We start from the raw sequence: 24,939 nt of genomic DNA on the forward strand, positions 1-24,939 counted from the left end.
AATTACGGCTTGTAAATTTCTCACGATAACAAACAAGACAATTTAATTGATGTTTTTTTTAGAGGCAAGATCTTTATAGATTTACCATTATGGACTTGTGCTGGCATCTTTAAATAGGGAACATGGTCAGAAAATGGTCCCTAAAGTAGAAAGTTGGGACCATCGTTTAACTATAAAACTCAGAGTTAGTAAAGTACTGTAGACCATGCTTAATTAATCATCACTTTTACTGCCTGAATGTCTACTTCTGTTTGGAAATATGTTGGATTAGAAAACTCAAAGCAGAATTTATTTCAGGTTCAGTTTTTAAAACAGCCTTTCTTCACTGCAACACTACTGTAATATAGAATAATATGTTGTAATGTAGAAATACAGCATAAAAGATGCAGAGCAACAAAGAATTTCATTCGGGCATTGGGCAGGTACAGGCACTTTCTTACACATCAGACATGAAGGGAGTCACTGTGTGCAGTATTTCCAAGTATGATACCATAGAAACCGAAAAGACTTTGAGAGTTAAAGGAAGGAGTTAATATTCAACACTGTGAATCTGGAGTTCACATTTCAAGAGAAGTCTCAGTGAGACCACAGTGCACAAAAGCCTGAAATAGGAAAGAATAGACTGCTGCCGACATGCTTTTTGCAAAGGTAAATAATGAAAAATAAAAGGTCAAAGCTTAAAGATAAGAACAAGAAAGTACAGGATATGCTACTCAAAGAGAATCTTCTGATAACAAGAGGCTCTTTGATATGGAACAGAGGGCAGTGATTCTGGAAGTGCAGTGGGCAATCACACACAGTGCTTTTTATATTCTCTGCTTATCTAATTTTAAAATTGGGTCATACAATAGAGAATGAGACTTTTGAAGTGGAAAGTCAGGTTGTAGTATGTCTAGACTGTAGATCTAACTGTAATGATTTAAAAAAAAATAAAATTAATGGCCTGGACAAAATAAATCCCAACATTTTAGTTGTGCTGTTGCACTCAGACCACAGATTACTGTTTGAACAGATCCATTTCCAGTCACATCAGATGAATTTAATATGCCTTGGAAGGAATTAATATGGCAAACAGCATGATCTCTGGTGTTCTCTACCATTAGTTGGTTTGTTTTCTGGTCACCACATGGTAATTTAAAGACTGACTCAAATTCTGTTGAATTCAACAAGATGGTGAATGTCAGTTCTGTCCTGGGATTTTGCTTTTTTTCTGACGTTCTTCCTTCCCTCTGCTTTCACCAAAGGTTAGCACATCACATCCCAGTTCTACAAAATTCATCAGGTTGTTAGTTTTAGGCGCAAAATACCAACCGATTTCTACAGATTTCTGAAAAGTTGAGCCTGAACTTCCAGCACTTTTTCATGCTTACTCTTCTTCAAAGGCAAAATAGTTGCATGCCTAGAAAGGCAATTTAAATATGACACATGCAAAAGGAAGGAAAAAAAAGAAGCTGAAGTGAAAGACTCTTGTTGACTTCAGTGAGTGTTGTCTTAGGAGAAGGGACCTGCAGGGCTGATCATCTCCACAAGACAAATTCATGCTTTCCTGTCCCCTTGACCCAGCTCTTTTTTCCCTACAGAGCATATATGGTGTAGGGCTTACCGCTCTTATTTCTGCATAGAAGGAAACTACGGTTTTGTTTTGTTTATCATTTTGAAGTTATTTACATATGCTTAGTGAATGCGGAGCAGAGTATTCAAAGATGGCAGAAAATACATATAAATTGCAACATATTCAAGCTTTGCATAAAACTGCACATACTAAGTCATGGTAGCCGATTAGTAGAAAACAGGAGGTAGTAATTCATATATTATGACAACAGATCATCTTTGATATTCAGCGTTGAATATTAAATAAGACTGAGAGGTGGTCAAATATTGAATGAGAGATTAATAGAGCAAAAATAATAATCTTATTATCAACTCATGACTTCTTCCAATGGTTCTGATATTTAATTCAGAAAAAAACAAAACAAACCTTCCACAGTGCCCGTATTGGGCATACGGTAAATGTCTTTTTAGGTTTCTTGTGCCTTTCCTAGTCTTTACTAATGCTTCTAATATGTCCTACAATCACATATTGTCATTTTAATTATAAAAAATAGCTATTTCCTTAAGAAATCTGTGCAAAAGCAGCTATTATCCTAAGGGACGACAAGTGTTTTTTATTCTCTCTGGTTGCAAAATAAAAATATTTTCACTGCAGCTAATGCTGCAATAGTGCTTTTCCCACTGAGTCTAAGCATTACTATAAAAGCAAGTTTTCCTTTCGTCCCACAAACGGCAAATTTAAATGTGTGATAATTCATTTGCCTCATCTCAGAGGGGTGTCATGCTTCTCTGCAGGTTGTAGCAAAGTCTCTCTACAGACAGGAATTTGTTATCTCTTGGTTGTGGAATTGCTGAATGGACTACAGACATGAAAAGACTGCTCTGGTCTAGCTCTTTATCTCAGAACATAAATGATCTTGAGGCAGAGCACCAGAGAGCTGAGTTGGCCAGTACTCTGACATCAGGTTTACTGAAAACAGCCACACCACTGTTCCCCATGAGTATCACCCATTTTCTTTTTCTCCTTCCCCAAATGACTGTTCAGGAACAGGGATATTTGGTGACCGTGACATTCCCTAACATCCTGGCATTTAATCAGCCTTCAGTATGCATCTCTGGCACCTTCCTGCCAAAGGGGTTCCTTAGGGCTGCCAGATTTCACAGCTGCCTGTTGTAAAGCCAGGCTGTAAGGCCAATCAACCAGCCCAGAAGTCTGCCCTGAGACATGGAGCACGAGAAAAAACAGCCTTGGAATTTCCAGGTGCCCTGCTGTCTGGCAAAGATGTTGGAAGCTTTCATGCTTGGTCCAAGCCAGTATTTCAGGGCTCCAGGATTACCTCCTGTGCACCTAGGAGCTGGACTGCAGTCACAACTTTTGCTTCCAGGGCTTTCTGGCTCTGCAGCAGAGAATTCAACAGCTCCAGAATGGCAAGGCTGCTCTGATTCCCCATTCTCTGACAGAAAAACAGGCTCTTTGCACAGATAGTTAATTCCCTTTGAGTTGATAGTAAATGTACTGAATCCAAAATATATCCCCCGAATACTCTGAACTCCACTTCACTGGCACACTCAGTTTTGTCAGAATGTTTCTGGCCACCATTACTTGCAAGAACAAAGCACATCCAGCCACCTGAGAAGGATATCTGCTCAGACTGTGTAAACTCCAAGTGCATGTCATGGCGCCTATGTGCCACTGATTCCAAAATGAGTAACGGTGTTGCTCAGCCCATGAAGAAGTATTTAAAATGGATTCCAAAGCTGTAACAGCCACATTGAGAAAGAAAAGACTTCAGCTTCCTGCTAGAAGTAAAATTCAACTCTGTCATCTCCAGTATTCTGTGCTATCGATGGAGGCAAAGTGATTCTGAGAACTTTAGCATGTGTAAGGGCAGTACAACATTCCATTTTTGCTCTTCCAGTAACGGTCTCTGCACACTAACTGCCCTCTTCAGAGATAAATATTTCCCAGTGTTAAAACTCATAGGGTACGTGCACTCCTGTTGCCTTGATGTAGCCTATTAGCTGGTTACTGAGGCCTGATACAACCAGCAGCGTGATTCCAATGTTTACTAAATTGGCTGTCATCACCAGTCTGTCTCCAGTGCAAGAGCTGAAATAGGAGGGCCAGGTGACAAGTAGAGGGAAGAGACTGCCCTGAGGGAGAAGCCTGCAGCATTTCCTAGGCTAACCCACTGAACTGGTCTGTATTCTGTACTCTGCAGGAGGAGGACTGGCTCCTGGGATGTGTGTAGGGGGGCCTTCATCTCAGAGGCATTGGGACTCAGACAGTACAGAACTTTTCATAACACTGTTCATGGAAGGAGAAAACGTGAAGCACCGAGTTTATGTAATGCATATAGTAGCAGTCAATATGGCTGCACTGCTGTTTGAAACAGATGTGCAGTGATCTGGCACAGGTTACTATATTCTATAGTTATATATGTAGATTCCATTGGAATGTTTCCAGCAATCATCAAAAGAAAGAGAAACCCTGATGAAATGAGCCTTTTTCCAAGGTTTGCTGCAGTGAGAGAACTACTTCCATTTCTAACTGTAGGGGGAGGATCAGCACTGGGTACAACAAAGGCTGGCAGCTCTAAAGACGAGGTGAGCCTTGTGCTGAGAGTCATGACAAGGCAGGCAGGGGCAGCATCCTCACTGGCAAGGGTGCACTCCAGTGGTGTCTGAGCAAGGGGACAGAGCAGGTCTGGTGACAATGCCCAGGGCCAGCCACAGTCCAGATCTCCAGACAAAACCTCCAGTGACAAGGCAGCTCCAAGTGGGAAGTCAAGTCCAGGTCTTGGAGGGAGGGAGTGGGCAGAGAAGTCTCAGCTTGAAATCTGCTGCTGAGCAGAAGGAGGGGAGAAGGACGGGGAACCTTTGCTGAGGCCTCTCAAGGTCAGATGCCTGCCCCATGTCCAAACCAGCCATGAGCCCAGAGCGGCGGGATGTGCTCAGAGTCGTGACAGTTAGGTCACTTCCACACTGGAAGTGTCCTGTACTACCTTCACCCTTCCCTCAGTCTCCCCATTTTAAAATGCCTGCCTGTCAGGGAAGCCAGGAACAAAATACATTGCAGCTGCTTGTGCCGTGTTTAGCTATTGGCTATATTTATATGGTAATTCCAGCATAAAACACTGAAAAACACCATTCCACAGACATGCCAAATTTAATCATTGATAGGATTCACAGTAATAGAATGCTGCAGCAGGCTAGATTAGGAATGAGTAATTAGATGTAGCTTTTTCTGCATGTGTTAGTTATTTGCCACTGCATCCTGCCCTAGATGAGTTAAATTAAAAAGAAGGGGGAAAAAAAAAAAAAAAACAAACAAAAGAAAACAACAAACACCATGGTATGTGAGCCTCTGAATACACTTGAGACAAAAGTAAATGGTATAGTAAAAGGCCTGGCTACAAGACTACTCAATCATGCCTCCAGGTGACAAGCTAGTGACAAGCTGCATGAACAATCTGATAATCTGATTCTTTTCACATGAACGTTTTTTATCTGGAATATTTTGTACTATACCAGTTTATTTTTCTGCATTATGCAACTATTTGTTTCCACCTAGCATTCTTTTTTTTTAAGTTGTACCATCTGGTTCTCTTTTCATCTGTCTCTAACCTGCGCCTCCTGCTTACTTCTGCTCTGGCTCTTCAACTAATAGCGGTCTTGAAAGTCTTGATTTTGATACCTGACACAGCACTGGGAGTTGCTCAATTAGCATTTAATATACTTCAGTGAAAACAGATCAGTTTAAGAATTTCATTCAGTTCTTGAGAAAGAGCAGTGCTGACCCAAATTTGGAACAGAATTTAGCCATTAATGGTATTTTAACAAAGATTATTTTATTATTGGACAATTTATGGGAGTGGAAATAGGCCTCAAATTGCTCAGTTTAAGTCCAGTCTGGACTGTCAGTGACTTAAAATCATTGTCAGCTGAAGCACGGTAGCTGGGTGGGCTGAGGAGCAGGTTTGTTGCTCAGTGGTGTTTATGTTTGAGAAGCCATGCAACTGGTTTGCACTTCAATCCTTTCAAGAGCTCTCAGAAGTCATGGATTGACTAAACACAATCTCACTGAAGATACTTCCTTCATATCAAAGATGAAGAAGAGTGGCAGGGAAGCTGGGTCATTACCCTTACCTTTGCTGGAGCTCCTCTGCTGCTAAATGACTGGGATGATTCTTCAAGACTGAGTGAGTGATTGATGGCTTCCAAGTGCAGCAAACTCATGAGCAAGGGAAAGGATAAGCGATGTCCTGAAGAGATGCTGAGATTCAGCAGACCTTGGCTCTGACACAGACTTGCCGTGTATCCATAAGCAACTCAGCTCTTACTGCCTGTACTGCGAAGTGGGCACTGTTACAGGCAGAGTTCTGATTGTTGGTCAATATGACCAACAATCTATGATGCTATCAGAATAACAATGACATAGTTTTGGGTTCAGGACCATTTGCATTACTGATACACCTCACATTCTCCACGTTCCTGACTTTGACAAAGATGATGATAACAAAACCCTGAAATTATAATTAAACCAGCTAATGGTTCTAGAGCACAGGGAGCTGCTCAGTAGACAACAGGGTGCTTGCATCAAGTGACAGCAGTAGGATTTCTGCTGATGGTTAATTTTTCCATACAGCATTTCTTACCAATTTGTCTGAAACTATTGACACCAGGTACAATGTGTTCTCCCATTTCTCCTTCTGTTGTTTCAGGCTTCTTTTAAAGTTTTCTTTGTACTTATCAACTCAATAAGCATTTTATTTTTTGTTGCTTCTCATCACAGGTGGCTAATGTTCCATTTCTCACTGGCACACTGAGGATGCAGTGTGATCATTAAGTTAATGCCCAGTTTAACTATACCAGTCTACATTTAAATTGAAGCAAAAATATGCATAAGTAGCTTCCTCTTCAGTCCTGCTCATTATATGTAATAGCTTGATAATTTCATTTCTATGTAGCAATTATTTTCATGTTAATATCCTTTTGTGCATACAGTAATAATATTTTACTTGTTTCTTTGTCACTGAAAATTATCCTGGAGATTGTAGAGCTCAGAGAATAGTTCAGTCCTGTCACTAGCTGTGACTAATCTGTGTTGCCCCCACTTTCACGTTATGAATTTTGTCTCATTATCGGAGACAGAGCTTTGATTTCTGTAATAACAATATATGTGAAAAAATAGTTGACTAATGCATGCCAACTCTAAACAAAATGAAAGGTTTCTCCTTTCTGTTATGAAAAGGCAAGAGGCTTCTGTGTGAAGCTGTTCAGAATCATGTCTCAGAGCACTAAAGGTGTCGGCAGAGCTAGAACTTTACTCGAAGCCTTAACAATGTTAACATATTCTTTCCCAAGAGCTTTCATCACAGGAGCACAAATCATTTTCTGAACAATAATTATCCATTAGGATTGCTGCTGACAGGTAGGCCAGTTATCCACAAAGTTAGAAGAGAAATTCATATGCAAACAGGTAAAGGTGTGAGGTGGGAATCCTGATTTCTTCAGAGGCTTGTATTTCCAGAGTATCTGCACACTTGTGCTGCACTGTTTCAGGATTTTCAGGAAATACTGCCTGCCTTAATGTGTACTCTATAGAGAGGGCCAAAGCGGGTGGCATACTGCAGCATTGTTGGGTTTATCAGACCTAGGGACTCACCTATATAAAGTAAATTAGCAGCTGCCAAAGGAGCTTACTTACTCTTTATGTGTTAGGAATGGAGGTCTACATAAAGCTGGAGATGCAAAATGACTTCGTTCCTTATCAGCGTACAAGTGAACATGCATAAAGCAGGGCCAATATCCTTCAGTCCCATCTCCTTGGAAGACCATGCATACCCATCTAGAATTGTCTGTTAATCTCTTCTAGCACCACAGAATACCATGCTTAGTTCTCTGCATTCTCACCTTCATATACTTTCCTATGTCAACTGCCCTGGTTTTTTGTCTCAAAGTTGCCTTCATCCATCTTCTTCCTAATACTCCTTCCAGTCTGAAATCTCTGTGAGAATTAAGTTCTTTACAGTAATGCTCACAGCACACATGCTGCTATGGAGATAAACTCCACTACTCCTTCTATGTCTGTATTGTTCTAGCTGCATCTCTAAGTTCAGAGACAGGTTGTGAACTAAGATCTTATGGTTTCTATATTTATTTCCCTCTACTTTCAAACCTGTGGTGCCTTGCTTATATTTTGGATTATTTTGAAATCATTGCATAATTTTGGATAGCTTTCAAGACTATTTTATCTGGTTCAAACACACGTTGAGTGGGATGTGAAGGAGAATCTGTGACTGTTCTGCAAGAGGTCAGACTAAGCTACTGCTGTCACAATAATTCTTGCCTTGTCTCTAAACACATACGGCATAAGGTTTGTCCATGATTTCCCTCCTGAACTACTGAAATCACATTATGATACCTGATCTGATCCAAGGGGTAATACTGTGGCACTTAAGCTACAGTTGCAGAGTGGAAATAAATTAGTTCCTTTTTTCTTCTTTTTCCCTATTTCCTGAGTTCTTGAGAACTAATTTTAAAATGTATATGTGTTTATCTGTGTGTGTGTGATACTCATGGCTTATCCTTCTAATAACTGGTATTATTGGCTTTATTTCATGGTAGCATCAGAATAACTTTCTATATCCTGCTTAATATTTTTGGAAAAATTATTTGCATCAAAGCTAACTTTGCTGCAGGCAGTTAAAATAACTCCACAACACTGAAAAGCAACAAGGGGCAGTACTACACTTACAGAATCTTTGTCCTAGTTTCTTTTAAATGCTGTCTGATAAAACATCTCAAGTATTGTATTATAATTGTGACCACCTGTTAGTGGTAGGACAGCACTTAAGTGCTGTTAAGTTCCAGACTTTGCTATAGCTCCTCATTCCCAAACGTGGTTGAGGGTGTGAAGGGAGGAGTCTGGATACAGTCCCTGAGGGTGTTGTCACTGGGGCTCACCCTTCCTGAAACATGTCTAGAGGCTCCACGTTTTTAAGCTTCTATTTCACCACCTAAGTTAATGGCTGGGATTTCAAAAGACACATGAGCTTTACGCTGTGGAGCTAGCCATCAACGACAGAGCTGGAACAAGGCTTCTTAGGACATCTAGGCTATACCTACAGTAAATATGCTCCAACAAACAGTGATTTCTGATAGGAAATTCCATCTTCTACAGGCAGTAGTTGTGTGTTCAGACACACAAGATAGCCTTACTTTACCAACAATTTTGCAATCTGAGTTTTAAAAACAACTGCGGAGAAATGGCTGTTCTCTCATGAGAGAGATTGTGTCGCTTCTTAATATTTATTTATCCACTTTCTTCATTATGAACAGAAGCCAAAAAAAGTAGACAATATAACTTTAAAAAAAAAACAAAACAACCACCAACAAACAAGCAAACAAAAACATTAGGGTCAAATTTATTTTCCTTATATCCTCCAGAATTTCTTTAATTTGCTTCCATTTTGAGAGAACAGCTGTTTGTGAACTACGCTGATGCAGAGCTTGTATTTGCTGAGACTTTGTAGTTCTGTTCCTACTCCAAGTTTCTGTCAGAAATTCCTCTCAGCTTAGTCTGTCATGAGAAACTTTGGATTTTGTCTCATAATAATCAAGCAGCTTTTTGTCTCCTGTTTTCTGCTTAGTCATGGATGATACATTTTGACCTCTCCATTTTTTATTTTTCAAACCAATAGGGCTGAAACAGGCCTGCTTTCAGGGGTATGTCTGCATTTGGGTACCAAAATATGCAGGCACTCAACATGTTAGTGTCTCAAATCCTGATTAAATTTTGTTTGAAACAAATCAGTGCCCTCAGTGGGAACACTCAGCTCTATGAAGAATTAGGCCTTGTGTCATTTCTATCCCTATCTTTGGCTCTTCTATAGTGGGTCTGGGCTGTTGCTCACACTGAGATAGTGGAATGACACAGAGAGTTCCAATAATTAAAAACAAGAAACCTGCATCTTTTTACATGGCCTGTACTTGGGCCAAGACAAGACTCCAGAGTTGAAAGTAATTGCTTTGAATGAGTTTTGTAGCTATGGCTATACTTGCAGAGTTTGTAGTGATACCAGTTAAGGAAGAGTAGCTGGTTATGCACTGGGTTAGGATTCCCCAGAGGTGTGATGGATTCTGACTAGAAATTAAGTCATTTTGGCTTAGGGATTCTTTGACTGCAAAATGATTACATCAAAAGTAATAAGCAAAACAATAGAGAAAGCAGTCAATGTAGCACTCAGCTATTCTCCACTACTTGCATTAATTACTCCACAGCCAGACAGCTCCGTGATTAAATCCACATTCCTAAAAAGCCCTGTTAAGACAATTGGACTAGCTTCATTCATTTTCTCTCTTCTTTCACACACAGATCAACTTGACATAATTTCAATGGCTGAAACAACAATGATGCCTGAGGAAATTGAGCTAGAGATGGCAAAGATCCAGAGACTTCGGGAAGTCTTAGTCAGAAGAGAATCAGAACTCAGGTTTATGTAAGTATCAATTCTTCTGGGAAAATACTATGCAAAATTAATCAAAATAGGAAAGGATGCTATTTAGAAGACTTTAATCTGCTTGACATTTTAAAAGGAAGAAAGATAAAGAGCATTCCAGCTAGGTGAATGCTTGCAAAATGCCGCTGGGAAATGATTTTTGTAGTTGCAGAGGAAATTACCTTTTCTATTCAGCATGATTTGCAGACTGTATAAAATGGATCTATTACTTACAAAAGGAAACTTTAGTGAAGTGTGTGTCTACAGAGCATATTTTTATACCTGACTTCAGTCCGTTGTGGGAATGATATTTGTCTGAAGCTAATTCAGGCTTTGCTCCTCACTTCATTAGTGGTCTTAGTTCATGTCACAAGAGAGCACACTGTGTTCTGGACTAAAAGCAGCCAAGGTTTGACATTTGTTAAATGGAAGCTATTAAGTTTTGAACACAAAACACATTTTGATGCATCAAATTAAATAGTAAGATTCCATGAGAGATTTTCAAAACTGCCAAAAGGGTCAGGCATAGGAGCCCCACTAAAGGTTAATGAATATTAATCCCATTCTGATGATGAAGTCAGTACGGTTTATATTCCTTTATCACTAAATTTAGAAGATAAGGACTTATTAATAGGGAGTATATTATTTTGAAGTCCCATCTCTCTTTGACTATTGGAGATCAGAAACTAGCGCCTTTGCTGACAGGCCGACTCCAGTAGGTCTAAAAACCTGCTGAACACCATTTCTTGGCAATAATGAAGCTACATTACCAGGAAAAAAAATCTCGCAGAATCACAGAATGGTTTCAGTTGGAAGGGACCTCCAGAGATCATCTCTTCTGCTTGTAAGGTAAAAAGATAAGACTGGCACTTTAACTATTATTACTGGAGGTTAATTTCAGGGCCCTGACTTACTTGTGCTGCCAGACGTAGGAAGCTTTACCTGCAAACAGCACAGAGCATATATACAGTCACTGCTTAGAGATTTTTGGAAATAATGACTCGTTACAGTTACTCTGACCTTTAACAGTGCTGTAGTGCTACAAATACAGTAAACAAACCCAGTTTTGTCATATTTGCTCCTGGTAATCAAGTTAGTACTTGATAATTGGCTTGTACATAAATTTAATCTGAAAAAAGCCACATAATTGAACCCTACAGTTCTCTTAACGTTTTCTATATCAAACAAAGCACTGGGACAGAAATAAACTACCATGGCTTTCATTCACTGGGACAGAAATAAACTGTCCCAGTGAATGAAAGCCATGGTAGACACCAGCTTGTCATATTTCTGCATGTTCTCCCCTTGTTCTATTTGTTCTTGTATCCAGTCTGTTCTTTTCATTTCCCCTGTGCTCACACTCATCACACTCACCCCTCTGTATTGCTTGGCAGGTATTGCAGTAATGAACTGAACACAGAGGAGCTTGGTTATTGAAAAGGGAATATAACTGACATTCGTTCTGTGCACAGTGCTTTTCCTGCCTTAGATATCCAAACATGCCCTGCCTAGAGCTACCCAGGAGGACTCCCCAGCTGTCCACTGTCTCAGTGAGCAAAGCTTTTCTGAGCAGCTGTATCAAAGTCTCCACTAAAGCTGGTCCTAGGTATTAGCAAAGCAGGCAGGTGACAGAGGCAGCAACTGTCAGAGATGGCTCTACTACTTTGTATTTCCTAAGTCCTGGAAAGCTAAGCTGGTTGCTGCTGCCACTGCCTTCAGACTGAGGTCTGTGCCACAGCCCCTCTCATTCCTTCAGCAGCAGCACACCAACTGTTCCAGGGATGTTCACCCATGTTTCTAGCCTGACTCCTCCCTTCTCTGTAGCACAATGTCCTGGCTCTGCTCATTAATTGTTCAGGAAGTAAAATTCAGTTTGTTAACACCACAGGGTAAAACGGTGAGATACATCTCTGTCTGTACTGGCACTCTGCTTGCAACCCAAGACTGCACTGATCATGATTTTTAAAGCCCCCTGTAGGTTTCCTATCTTTCTAAGCCCATTTATAACAAGCAAATTCTTTATATTGGCTGCACTATATGTGAAACAAAAAGCAGTCCCTCTCACACAAGGACCTCCAGAATTAGAACATGCTTCCCTTAATACCCTTTTGGAGTCCAGCAAATTATCTATTTGACTTTTGTCTAATTTGTAAAAATGTTTTTTACATTTTATTCCTGACAAAAACAGTGAATGGTAAGGATGTTGCTAGTGGTGCCCAACTAGTGTGTCAGCAGCTGTTCTTTACTGCCTTTCATTCTGAGTAGTTTACAATGACAGGGGCCCGGCTGTATTTGTCTTTTAACAACATATATTAACCTGAATACATTAACCTCCTGCTGAGATTAACAGCACAAATCACAGTTACCTCAGTGGTCCAAGTTTTGTACCTGTTTAGGCAAATTACATAAACTCTCATTCACAGACATACTGTGGAAGACTTTATATGTGGCCATATTTACTGCTTTTCAGTTATTTCCTGAAGTAGTGGATTGCCAGTATACCAAGACAAGAAGTCTGTATGTAGGTCATGAATTTTAGTAATTAGTTTCTCTTGACAGGACTAGATTCTCCAATGAATGACCTATAAAACCAACTACATGAAACTGCACTGTGTCAGAAAGGTTTAAAACTCACTTGGCTTTGAACATGTGGCTGCCAACTAGTACTGCTACACCTGTGCCCAGACCATAGAATTGAAGATAGCATTAATGAGAACAAGATCGCTTTAGTTTGTATGCCCACTTTAGCCTTTTGTTCTATTATAACAAAGGATAAGACATACATATAGTAACAGAGACAATGTGTGGTATGTTTGTATTCCTGCTGTTTTTTCTCTCATGCTGTTAGCAACAGAATAGAAATTCTCTTCATTTAAACTGGGTGTTATTTAGTTCTTACAAAAGCATGAACAATATGATGCACTAATTCCGTATCAGTTACACATCCAGCCACAGATTACATCTGTATCTGCTTTTTAAAAAATAATGGTTCATTCTTCTCACTGTTTCTCTGTATTACTTATTTTTTGCATTCACATGTAGCCAGATCCTAAAGCTAGGACAAAGTATATTGTAGCTGTTATTTAAAGGAGAGGAAAAAAAAAAAAAAAAGGAATAAGCTAGAGGGTTTATGCTCTGAGTGTATCACAAGCCCAAATGGTGGCTGTGGCTCTCCTCTGTTGGAGGCATTGCAGCCTGTCAGCTTTACTTACACACACCAGCAACTACCACAGTTCTTTTTTCACTACACAGATTCTGTATTTTAACAATGTTTACACTTAAGAATAAGGAAACAAAACACCCCAAGCCAGACCCGTTGTTGACAGAAATTAGAGCAAGCCTTTCCCCTGTCAGAGCCATGGAGGTTTAATCTATGGAAGTATCTTGCTCTGGCAGCTAACTGAAATTACTGTTTACCTTGAAGAAGATGCACAAAGCAGACCAAGGTGCAATAATAAAACTCACCTTCACTGATGTATGAAACAGCTTTGCAACAAGACTTGTTATGTTCTAACAGTTATGTCAACATTTTGCCCAAACAAATGCAGTAGCCATAAAATAAGGGCATTTGGCAGAGAAATGCTCCAGGTTAGCATAACAGACAGTACAAAAACAAACAAACAAAACCTAGCAGTGTGTGGATGCTCAGCAGGCCTGGTGTCAGTTTGCATTTTCTCAGTCTTCTGTGCATGAACCAGCTAAATTTTCCTGCTGCTATGCAAGATCATTAATATAATGTAATATTCTTTAAGGCCGTTTCTCAGCTGTGATCTACATATTGTATCTCTCAAATTTTCGAAGATCTTTTTCTGTTCAAAGCAACGTGAGCTCCAGTGAGGGAATATTTAGCAAGACATACAGATAACTTCGCTCGCTTTTAAAGTTAAGGCAGGGAGACCTTATTTTAGTTGGTGTTAATATTTTGAGGCACATATTACCTTCCCCCACAGAAGAAAATAACACCAATGACTAATGGAGTCTGTAGGACAACAAAAAGGATAAAATATGTTGTTCTTCCATCACTACACAAATGTTACATCACGGTACTCACGGTTGGTATCAATTCAGTAGCTAGAAATCTTTACTAGATAGTTCCTCTTAAAAGCTTTAAAAGGGTCACTCAGTAGGGGTGAAAGAAAGAGTGGGATGGTGAAGAAAGAAAAGACAGATACTTAATCATCATTATTAAGTCAAAGCAAGACCTAAAGTATCAGAGGAAGAGAATCAGGCAGTGGGATTTAGTTTAAAAATAAATGGACTTGATAATATCAGACTTTAACGGTGATACTCAGTAGTGTTCCAAAGTCATCTAATACTATATATTTATCTTTTTTCTAATATAAATCTAAGCAGGTTCTATTCAGTACCTGATCTGTTAGCCTATGTCTATCAAACATATCAGTAATTCAACAGACCCAGATTTTCAGTTTTCTCAAATTAAAGTGAAGAAACTTACAATTATATTTGCACAAAAAAAAAAATAAAAAATCATATGGATTTCTGTAACCAAGTATTGAGTTAAAATATCAAAACTTTATTTATTTATTTATTTTTAACGAATTTCCCCCCTTTTTGCTCCACTTCTTTGCAGTGGTGGCACTAAATAAGCAAGTTACTTTATGCTCTATTGGAAATTAAAATTACTTACAGTTTCTGCTCTGGGCCACTGAAAGATTTGTCTCTTCAGGAAGAAGGTTTCCACCTTTTGAAAGAGATTTGGGTACCCAGTCAGCAGCAGTCACTCACATGATACTAAAATCAATCACAAAAGACTTCACCTACCTGCAGGTTCATGATTTGGGTTAAAGAAGGGAAAGGGCATCAAAACTTCCTTTAATGAGAGACACACTTTTATTTTTCAAGTTTAGAAGGAGTCCTTCCACTGTGAAGCCACAGGAGGCAATACTACCTGCCTACTGGATCTCACAGGCCAAATAAACACCGTGTCTTTCTATGAGACAAAATGGCTGCCCAGTCTGTGGGAACTCAACCACACAACACAAAATGGCTGCCCAGTTGGTGGGTGCTCAACAACACAACACAAAATGGCTGCCCAGTTGGTGGGCACTCAGCCACACAACACAAAATGGCTGCCTAGCCTGTAGGGATTGCGCAGACTGATCTCCTGGTACCCACCTTCCTCTTCCAATAGTTCTAAGGATTTGTTTTCCTTCCTCACAAGCTACCTGCACACCTTTTACTGTGTCTTGGGCTGTGTGGCACAGAGGGCTGTGGGCTGCCAGCTAAGGCTCTCAAAAAACTATGTTTTTCCAGTGACCGCCTCCGATGACTACAACTACTACTGACAGGTTCCAGAAATTGCATCTTCCCTGACCAGTGGATAATTCAGGTATAGACTTATATCTGTCAACATTACCTTAAAATTCAGGAGACATCCTTAAGGTGTTGCAGTTTTACCTGTACCAGGCCCACAAATCATGTAAAGGCCACAGCTCCACAGAGCAATATTTATGAGTTTACAGTGCCAGGCCAAAAATTTGCTGTTTTCTCAAAGACAAATATAGATACTTACGTGGTCTGCCTATCACTGTGCTAAAGAAAAACTTCCCAAAATACATGGAACTCATTGAAAACAGTGGAAAGAGATGATTTCTCCTGTCTTAAAATGAAATAGCAGTGTATTTTTAAGTGAAGACCACAAATACAGTTTCGATACACGTGGTTGTTCTCTCTTTTGTACTGCTTTTAAACTTCTTTCTACTCTTATGTGTCTACCTTCCAGACAGAAGTAGAAAAATCTTGCTAGTGTGCTAAACATAATGTGAGACAAGTCTCAGTAATAAAAAAATAAAATAATTGAAAAACAAAATACATGTAAACAGTGTGACTTTGTCAAACTTTGAAATTTGTGATGCTTTTTTATTGACAAAAATATTGTAAAATGTGGGGTTTTAATTTGCTTAGTGAAGTTCAATAAAATTCAAAGTATGATGGCAGAATGATTATATTCTTAGCCTGAAACCTGAACCCTAATAAGTTGTGACTTGAAAGGCAATTGAAGTAGCTGAACTCTTCTACCAATTAAACAGATTACACACTTTATACCACAGGAATATTTCATATTGGTAGCATGTACAAAAGAGGCCAGCTTTCTGATTATTTGTATTTTTCTTTTTTAACAATACAAAGAAATACAGGAAGCAAAATCAGCTGAAACAATCACTTAATGGGTCATGATGTTTCTCAGAGCTTGGTGCAAACTGCAAGTGAGATATTAGCCTTTGTCAACCTGTCCTTTGCTTAGTCCCTTCTATTGTTTCATACTTTAAGGAAAAGAAGGGCAGCTGAAGACAGCTGTACTCTTCATATACAGGTTTTCCACATTATTTCCAGCTGAGTACCTTCTTGCTATGGATAATTACCCGAAGTGGCACAAATTTTCAGATTATAAAAGCAAGCTTTCCTCGATTAGATAATGCCCCAATTTACATTATACAATCATATTTTAGCTGAGACAAATATCTATGCACAATATCTGCTGATATTTAAAGAACTTTCACAATTATGCTAGGAATTGTTGTGACCACCTCTGACCTGCCCATGAGATGAAAACACAGCTTAAAACCATCATCTACTATCTCCAGCTCTTCTGAGTTTATTTTCAGAAAAGCTGAGGACTCAGGCCATATTGATACGAAGTAGACAGTATGTACATAAAAGCATCCATTTATAGTTAGATGGCATTCCCTCTCATTCTCTTCTCATGCTTCTCTCAGCTCATTTCCTAAAATGTTCTCTGTAATATGAGTTTTGGGTCAAACTGTAAATTTCCAATCTGTCTTTGCTGCTAAGGAAAGCAAACATACCACTTCAGAAATTGCACACGCTGTCTGCCTTTGAAATTCTCCTGTTCCACTTTTTTTTTTTTTTTCCCCCTTTTCTTTTCTGGTGAGATAACAGACCCAGAAGCCAAGGGAGCTGCTCATGCAGCGTCCTCCACCTTGTGCATTTAATGTGTTACTGCTATGGATACTTGTGTTTGGCTTCAGAAGCAGTTAGGATTCATATCACTGCAGAGCATGGAAATCTACCACCCTGAAAAACATGATTGTAAAAATGGATAATGCACGTGTTGGCTCCATTCAGCTGATGGATGGTCAGGCAGCAAAACCTCAGACTACTCTGTGAGACAGGAACAGATAAAAAACTGAAGTTCAGGAGCATTTGTTGTGCAGAATCTGTGCATTTAAAAATATATTAGCGTATTCTGACCCAGTAAATATTAATAGCATAGGTGAGATTTTATCATCCACAGTTACTGCCTATGGCTGTGAACAGAAAAGGCACTGAGTTCTTATAAAATAGCATTCCCTGTCATCATGAAACATGCTCCTTGGGAAATCTGCCAGTGCCTGATACTGCTGGCCTTCCAGATGGAGAGCAAAACTTGAAGCCAGCTATATTGGATGACCTTGAACTAAAACTGTGGAAGCTGCTTCTGCCTGTGATAGCTATCTTGGGAGTGGTTATTTCTGCCACGTGGGCAATATTGAATGGCAATTTTTTAATGTACAGAGCATACAGGATATTAAATAGTAAGCCCTGTTAGTTTGCTCTAGGTGATTATTGAAAATAGCTTTACTTACCTCATTAACCTTGTTTTATTGGTAAAAATATTACCAATATAATACACACAATATTTGCTTAATGTCTGTGTGGTTGTTACAGTGCTAAACTAACACTGAAAAACCCAGATTTACCTCCACAATGACTTAGAATTAAAATCGGTCATTGTCTTTGTACGCTCTCCATACACACTTTAGATCACTCCCTCATCTCCAGAGTGCTCATAACATCTACATCATCCAAATTCTCCGTAGATCCATTCTGTTTTTCAGACCATTTTACACTATTACGTTTGCTTACTTATAATCTCAGGAACAATTACCTTTTACATAGATACATTTATACATATGCTGCAACTAAACATTGCCCTGGTAATAAACTCCTGATAGCAGCCCCACAGCTTCATTAGCAGGCCAGCATAAATAATTAATCCTTGGAGGTTTTTTTTTGTTGTTGTTGTTTTTGTTTTTTTTTTCTTCCAATTAGGCTTACTTTGCCTTTTTAATCTTTATCCTTTTCCCACTTCACAAAAACAAACAAACAAAAACAACAAGAAATCTCTCTTTTGCTGCTATGACATTGATGTACCTATTGCCAGTAGTAGTACAGGTGGGGTAGTAACTAATGGTTGTTAGTCTATATCATATTTATTGGACATTAAGGTGGATTTTTAAACTTAGGGTAAATTCATCATGGAGAAAAAATAACAGCGAAAGTTCTTTTTAAGGATAGTAACACACAACAAAGGTCAGATAGGATTCTTACCTTTATGTCTTTTGGATTATTACAGCTTATCGGTATTTTGAAGTACAGCAAGGTTTGTTGTACTGTGGAGAAGGCCTTGGGGGTTCTGGGGGCTGCAAAGCTCAATGTGAGCCAGCAGTGTGTGCCTGCAGCCCAGAAGGCCGGCTGCATCAACAGAGGTGTGACCAGCAGGGAGGGCCGGGAGGGGCCCCCTCTGCTCTGCCCTCATGAGGCCTCACCTGGAGTCCCGCATCCAGGTGTGGGGCCCCCAGCACAAGAAGGATGTGGAGCTCTTAGAGCAGGTCCAGAGGAGGCCATGAAATTGATTAGAGGGCTGGAGCATCTCTTCTATGAGAGAGCTGGGGATGTTCAGCCTGAAGTAGAGAAGATTCCGTGTGGACATCATTGTAGCCTTTCAGTACTTAAAGGGAGCTTAAAGATACTTAAAGATGGAGAATGACTTTTTACATGGGCAGATACTGATAGTACTAGGGGAAATGGTTTTAAACTAAAACAGGGGAGGTTTAGATTAGATGTTAGGAGGAAATTCTTCGTTCAGAGGGTAGTGAGGCAATGGAAAAGGCTGCCCAGAGAAGCTGTGGATGCCCCATCCCTGGAGGTGTTCAAGGCCAGGTTGGACAAGCCCTGGGCACCCTGATGTAGTGGGAGGTGTCCCTGCCCATGGCAGGGGGATTGGAACTGAATGGGATTTAAGGCCCTTCCAACCCAAACCATTCTGTGATTCTCTGAAGGTATGTCTGCTGATTGCCTGGCTTTATGCGGTCACTGTAAAGTGAAGCTATACAAGAACTGCAGAAATGAGAGGTTAATTCATTTGGTTATGATTACCTTCAATAAAATGAATTAGAAAGCCTGTGTTCAAATTTAGAATGGGTACAGTAAATATCCTAGACTCACACAAAGTGGGAAAATTAAACAGTCTCTCTCTCCTTACTGGCTAAATTTGAAAAGTACTGCTGTGCAAAGGAGCCTGCATAAGCAGAATATTTCTATTCTGAAGTGAGAAAATGCTGCAGTGATTGTTGCCTTTGTATGAATGAAGATCATTTTAAATTTTAGTTAAATCTTCGACCAAATGCTTTGTTTCTAGTGACTCGTGAATGTAGCATCAGCTGTTAATTTTCAGTGGCTTAATGGCACATGTGGCAAGAGTGACACACAATGAGCATCACACTGGGTGAGTGTAAGAAGGAGGGAGAGGTGTAAAAACATGCACCAAATGTCAAAGGTGTGGGTAGTGGTAATCACTTGCTGGCTATGTATTGCTGAGCAGATGTTCCAGCTTTTGCTTTTTTGGCTAGTTTTGATTCTTTCCCTGCTACTTTTTCTTTGCTCTGTGTATTTTCTGTTTTCTCTCCTCTGTTAAGCATGGAATTCTCTTAAGACTACTTCTATGTATAACACCCAGTACTTTTCTCTGATTTTGGCATCTAGCTGTTACTATAGTGCAAAGAAACACCACCAACTTTTTTTTTTGTTGTTGTTATGAATAGAGTTGTAGCTGTTGTCTGTGTTTCTGATAAAATCTCTTTTCATGGAAAGGAGTAATACATCTGTCCTTCACAGTACTATAATCTTAGCTATGCAATATAACTTGCTATGAATTCCTTCCTGTGGTGTTTTTTTTTTCTTTTTTTTTTTTTTTTTTTTCTCTTTTCAGATTATGTCTTGCTCTAGGAACATACAGTGCACTCTGGGATCCTAGAGAGAATGAGGCAGTTGTGTGATGATGCATATATTTCAATAAATATACGTGTCAGGATGTGGGCAAATCCCATAAAGGAAAATACCAAGCCCAGCTTTATGAGGGATGTCCCATTGGCATAGCCTGGTGTGGTACACGCTGTTCTGCAAGATAGGGTTATTTTGTGGCTGTGACTCTATTTTCCATTCACCTTTCCCATCCCAAGCACATTCCAGTGGTGTTTCATCTGTAAATACCCAGCCTCTTTGAGGGAATAACAAGGAAACTGTAAGCTGGGAAGTGGCCCAAACTAGTACCTGTAAGGGAAGTTGCCAGGCGCCAAGCCTAAGGCTTCTGAGATTAGGGAAAGCATTTCTAGGGGACAGCCATGGACTTGGAAGCCCCAGGGAGGTCGGTGTGTCCATTGTAGGACTGGGAACTCCTGAAAAGTTCAGCTCTAGTGAGAATCCCCAGCTCTACAGATGGAAGCCTGGAAGCCTCAGGAACGCAACTTCAGGATAGAATTGCAAAGCTCGATATCGTGCACGTTAAGATGGAAGTGTAAATACAAGTTAGCTCTCAGAGAGGCAAGAAAAATCCCTTTGTTCACATTGATCTCTCTGCAGACCCATCTCCTTTGCCCTGTTTGATTGCAATCAATTGCGGAGGAAAATTTGGCATTACAATTTCAACCATGTGGCAGTGAAAGTACTATGCTAAAAGACTCAGAAAATAAATATATTTTTATATTGTTGTATAATGATAAACATAATTAGAAAAGTATTTAATGAATTGTAGGCTTGGTACCTGTTAGTTAAGATATTTGCATCTTAGAAAAAAATGCAAAAGGGGGAAATTCTCATTACTATCTCTATTGGGCAGCTAGGAAAATAATTATGTCATAGCAACTTTTCTTTAAATAACATTTTCTACACTGAGTAGATGCTGTGGTTGTCACAAATTGCTGTTAACAGAAGAGGAAGCAGCTCTGTCCATCTTTAATCTTTTGAATTAGTCATTCTTAGGTCAGTAATTTAACACTGCATTTCCAAATGTAACTGTTCATAGCAAACTGTTTTTGACTTCAGTTCTCAGCTACCCATGGTCTGGTTTGCATGATTAGAGAATGGAGTGACCTCTGTTAATAGATAATGTGTTATAAGATAATGTATGCTTAACACATCGTGCATATACAGTACTCACAGCAATATTGTGGCCCCCCCCTTTTGCACAGTTGATCTTCCACTTGTTGAAGATGCTCTGTAATAACATACAACTCTTGCTGTGTGATCTCACTGTGGTCTCTCTCACTTGTCTTCAGCTATAAATAGAAGAGTACAGATCAGCTGTGATTCGGCAGTGAATTGGAAACTCCTGAGATAGACTGGCTGCCAGTGTTTAATTTTATGCCAGATACTTTCATATTCTTTTCAGCTTTGGTAGAAAATAGTTGCTCTTCTGGTTTTAAAAATAAGAAAAGTCAAATATGGAGGCAAATTAAGAAGAAAAGTTATCGCTGATTCTGCTAAAAATGATACATGGCCAAAACTAGAGGTTCCTACTTCTACTGCCTAATAACAAAAAATAAAATTACCAGACCAGTTTAAATGAACTGCATACATAAGTTGGCCCTGTGCTTTTAACATTCAATCTTCTGTATGCTACTGTGATGGCGCTTAGATACTTCTGAATTTAAATCCAACGACTGTATTTTATGTTTTTAGATAAATTAGATTAGACAATTTTTGTCACAGAGAGAAATATTTCCTTCTACAGTGCAGCATTTCGAGGAAAGCTCCTTCTCTTATTACTACTGAAGCTGGCTGTAAAACTTCATAACTGGCAGCGATGGCCAAGCTCAAGAGAATTTAACAATGTCAGTAAGAATGAAATACAGACAGCTTCTTTAGACACTGTTCTGAATTTCTCTGAAATATGCCTTAAATGTGACCTCCAGGGACTAGGATTTTCAAGTCCTGCCATCTTCAGTTGAATGAAAAGACAGCTGAATTACAACGTAACTTTACGATGTGGCAGTCCAGGGCTTCTATCCATTGGAGAGTGTTTTTAACTAGAAAAGGTGGAGTCCCTTATTTTAATAGTTAAAGTTAATCATAGGGTTTTGATTTGTAACCTGACCTGCCAAGCAGGATGGTCAGCAATCTGTTATCTTAATTGTCAGCTCTGTCTTCCAGCATGAGCAGCATCAGGTGCTGAGCTAAATAACAAGGTGATAAACACATACCATAATGACTCAGAAAACGTGTGGTATATTCATTAAATGTCGCCTGTGATTTCACAGCTTTATAATTAGGAGCTTTAAGAAACTAAGATAAGTTGACAGGGACAAAATGAAGTCAAACATAGAAGAGCGGGCATACTTAAACTTCTCCTTTCCGTCTATTCACAGAATACTTTCACCATTTCTGTTTCCCCGCAGCTTCATGAAGGCCTTAAATACCTGAAGTCTCCAAAGGCATCCTCCCTGACACCTCAGTCCTCACTTTAACAAATCTGCAGCTTGACTACACTTTGCCATCTCTGTCTGTAGCAAGTTGCTTCTATTTCTGCACAGCTCTTTACTTCAGCCAGATCCCTCCATCACTTCTGGCTGTGCTTGGCTGGTGTTCAACACGTTCATTGGTGACACCACCAAGGAGATGAGCGTCTTATCCCTATAAGACCTTCTCCAGATACATGTACTCATGTCAATGTGTGATTCAGCATGACAGCTGATTCTTGTGCCATCTCTTGGGCATGCACTATCAAAGTCTTCAAGAACTCTAACATTTCTCTGAGTATTTTCCTTCTGGGATGGGGGTACATTAAAACAGAACTAAAAATAATCTAAGTGCTTGCAAAGCCTCTTGAAAGAGAGGGAAAGAAATCAACAAAATCAACAGAAAACATAATCTCACCCCCCACTCCCCAAGACATGTCAGAGGGAGCACAGACCTTTTTCTATCTTCAAAATTCATTCAGCAAAGGTAGCAGCTGTCTAGACAAGCTGAACTGCTCTGCTTCTCCTAAAATAAATGGAAAATATATTTGGTGGTTTTGCAGCTGTTATTAATAGCTCTTACAATTTTAAGCATTTGACAGACTGGTTGGCCACCTCTTTTTCTTTCTGGCTGACCATTATGGTGAGCATTTAGTGGTTTTCCTATTGCTTTTTACTATCATTTTTGCTTTTCTTCTTGAAGAAAGCATGGCTATAGATGGTACCTGAGTTTTATACTATTGGAGTCAGGTTTTCGTCCCCAGGTGGAAATAAAGAATGAAGAATTTAGCTGTCCTGGAATAATTTCAGTTGAAACAAAACAAAACACTCCTGCCACGTCCAGCACAGAATGTTTCTTTTTTAATCCCTCCCTGCCTGCTGTTAATCTTCCCCGGCCTTTGAGACCTGCCAGGGTGCAGCTGAGTGAGAGGTCTCCTCTTTCTGTTTCCTTGCCCTGCTCCCCTCGGCCCAGATGGTGCCGGGCAGAGGTGACTCACGCTGGCACCTCACCTGGGGCTCCTGTGGCAATGACAGCGCTCGGAGCGCTCTGCTCCTGGGAAGTGGACCAAAGAAACATGCATCAGGGCTGAGTCACCGTGCCCGATTATTGCAGGCTCTTCCAACCCACTTATTTTCCTGTCATTTTGTGACATGTTTAGAAAATCTTCTGCTCGCGCTGTTTATTCGTTATGAGTATTTTATCTTTTTTTTTTTGGGCAAACCGAGAGTCTGCTTTTAGGTTTTGATAATACAGCTAGAAAAAACAAGAGGAAAAAAGAATAATGCATCCTTCTGTGATATCGCCAAGCCTACAGAAGGTTCCTTGCAGTAAGCCATCAAGAATGAGAAAAGGAGAAAATCAAACAGTTCATCAAGAATACATGGAAACACACTAAGAATTCAGCTCTACTCCAATACTATTGCAACGACTCCAGGAATGGATTTGGGCTCTTAATAAGAGAAATGTTTTATCATCCTTGTAACTCATGTGTTTAGGGTTGCTGAGCAGACATTTAAAGCTTAGCTTTGGGGGGAACTGAAATATTATAACTGCTGTTTGGTTTACTGGTGGTTTTTCTACATCAAAAATGGTTTTGCAGGGACTGGAAAGGATGTGTTGTCTATTCCGGAGGACTGAGAGTTCAGCAAAGGTTGTGTTTATATTGCAAATTTTATACATATATGTTGAGCAGCAGATTGCTGAAACAGGCCTGGAGGATATTATTTCAGTACCCCATGCCATGCTGTATCTATAGGGATCCTATTGCATTCAGCACAGAACAACAACCTGATTGTGCTGCAGGTGCACAGGAAGCATAACAGTGCTCTTAAATATGCTGGACAACAGTCTGTGTAGCTTTTCCTCATATAATCTGACAGATTTCACCTAGAACATGCAACTGAAAGTGCTACAGAATTAGTCTCACCATATTTCTCCAGCTTCTCTGTAGAAGGTTGAGACCCAAAGGAGTTTTATTTTTCTCTATTATGCATCTTCCTGTACTCTTATTCCCCAAACCTCTTTTTTACTTCCTTAAGAGGTCTGACAGTGCTACAAATATGCTCTCAGTCTTGCTGACTATCCATTTTTCAAATGAAAAATCCACTGGAATTTGCCTCTTTTTCCCCCCAGAAGTAGCAGTAACTTCTCTTAAGCTTTAACTGCTCACATCCAAGAACCAGAGAACATGGAAGAAAAGAGAGAGAGATAGGGAGGTCCATTGTAATGGTTTAGATTAAATGGCCTTCCAAGGGCTTTCTTATCCAGTTCTTCCTCTTTTCCTTGAAAGCAATGAGGTGACCCTTGCCCAGGACAGCAAATGTTGCCCTGTGTTCAGTATTAATTG

The 24,939-nt window shown here is 39.7% G+C and overlaps 1 protein-coding gene across 1 annotated transcript in view; it reads left to right on the forward strand.

Annotated features, from left to right (window-relative positions):
* Positions 1–24,939, forward strand: part of BMERB1 (bMERB domain containing 1) — a 47,749-nt gene that overhangs the window by 15,171 nt on the left and 7,639 nt on the right. The window contains exon 2 of the mRNA XM_082772451.1: positions 9,932–10,055. Within this exon, the coding sequence (XP_082628577.1) occupies positions 9,932–10,055 (124 nt within the window). The remainder of the gene's footprint in view (positions 1–9,931; positions 10,056–24,939) is intronic.

The sequence above is a fragment of the Aythya marila genome, assembly GCF_965140915.1.
Source record: "Aythya marila genome assembly, chromosome: 15".
Taxonomy (NCBI): domain Eukaryota; kingdom Metazoa; phylum Chordata; class Aves; order Anseriformes; family Anatidae; genus Aythya; species Aythya marila.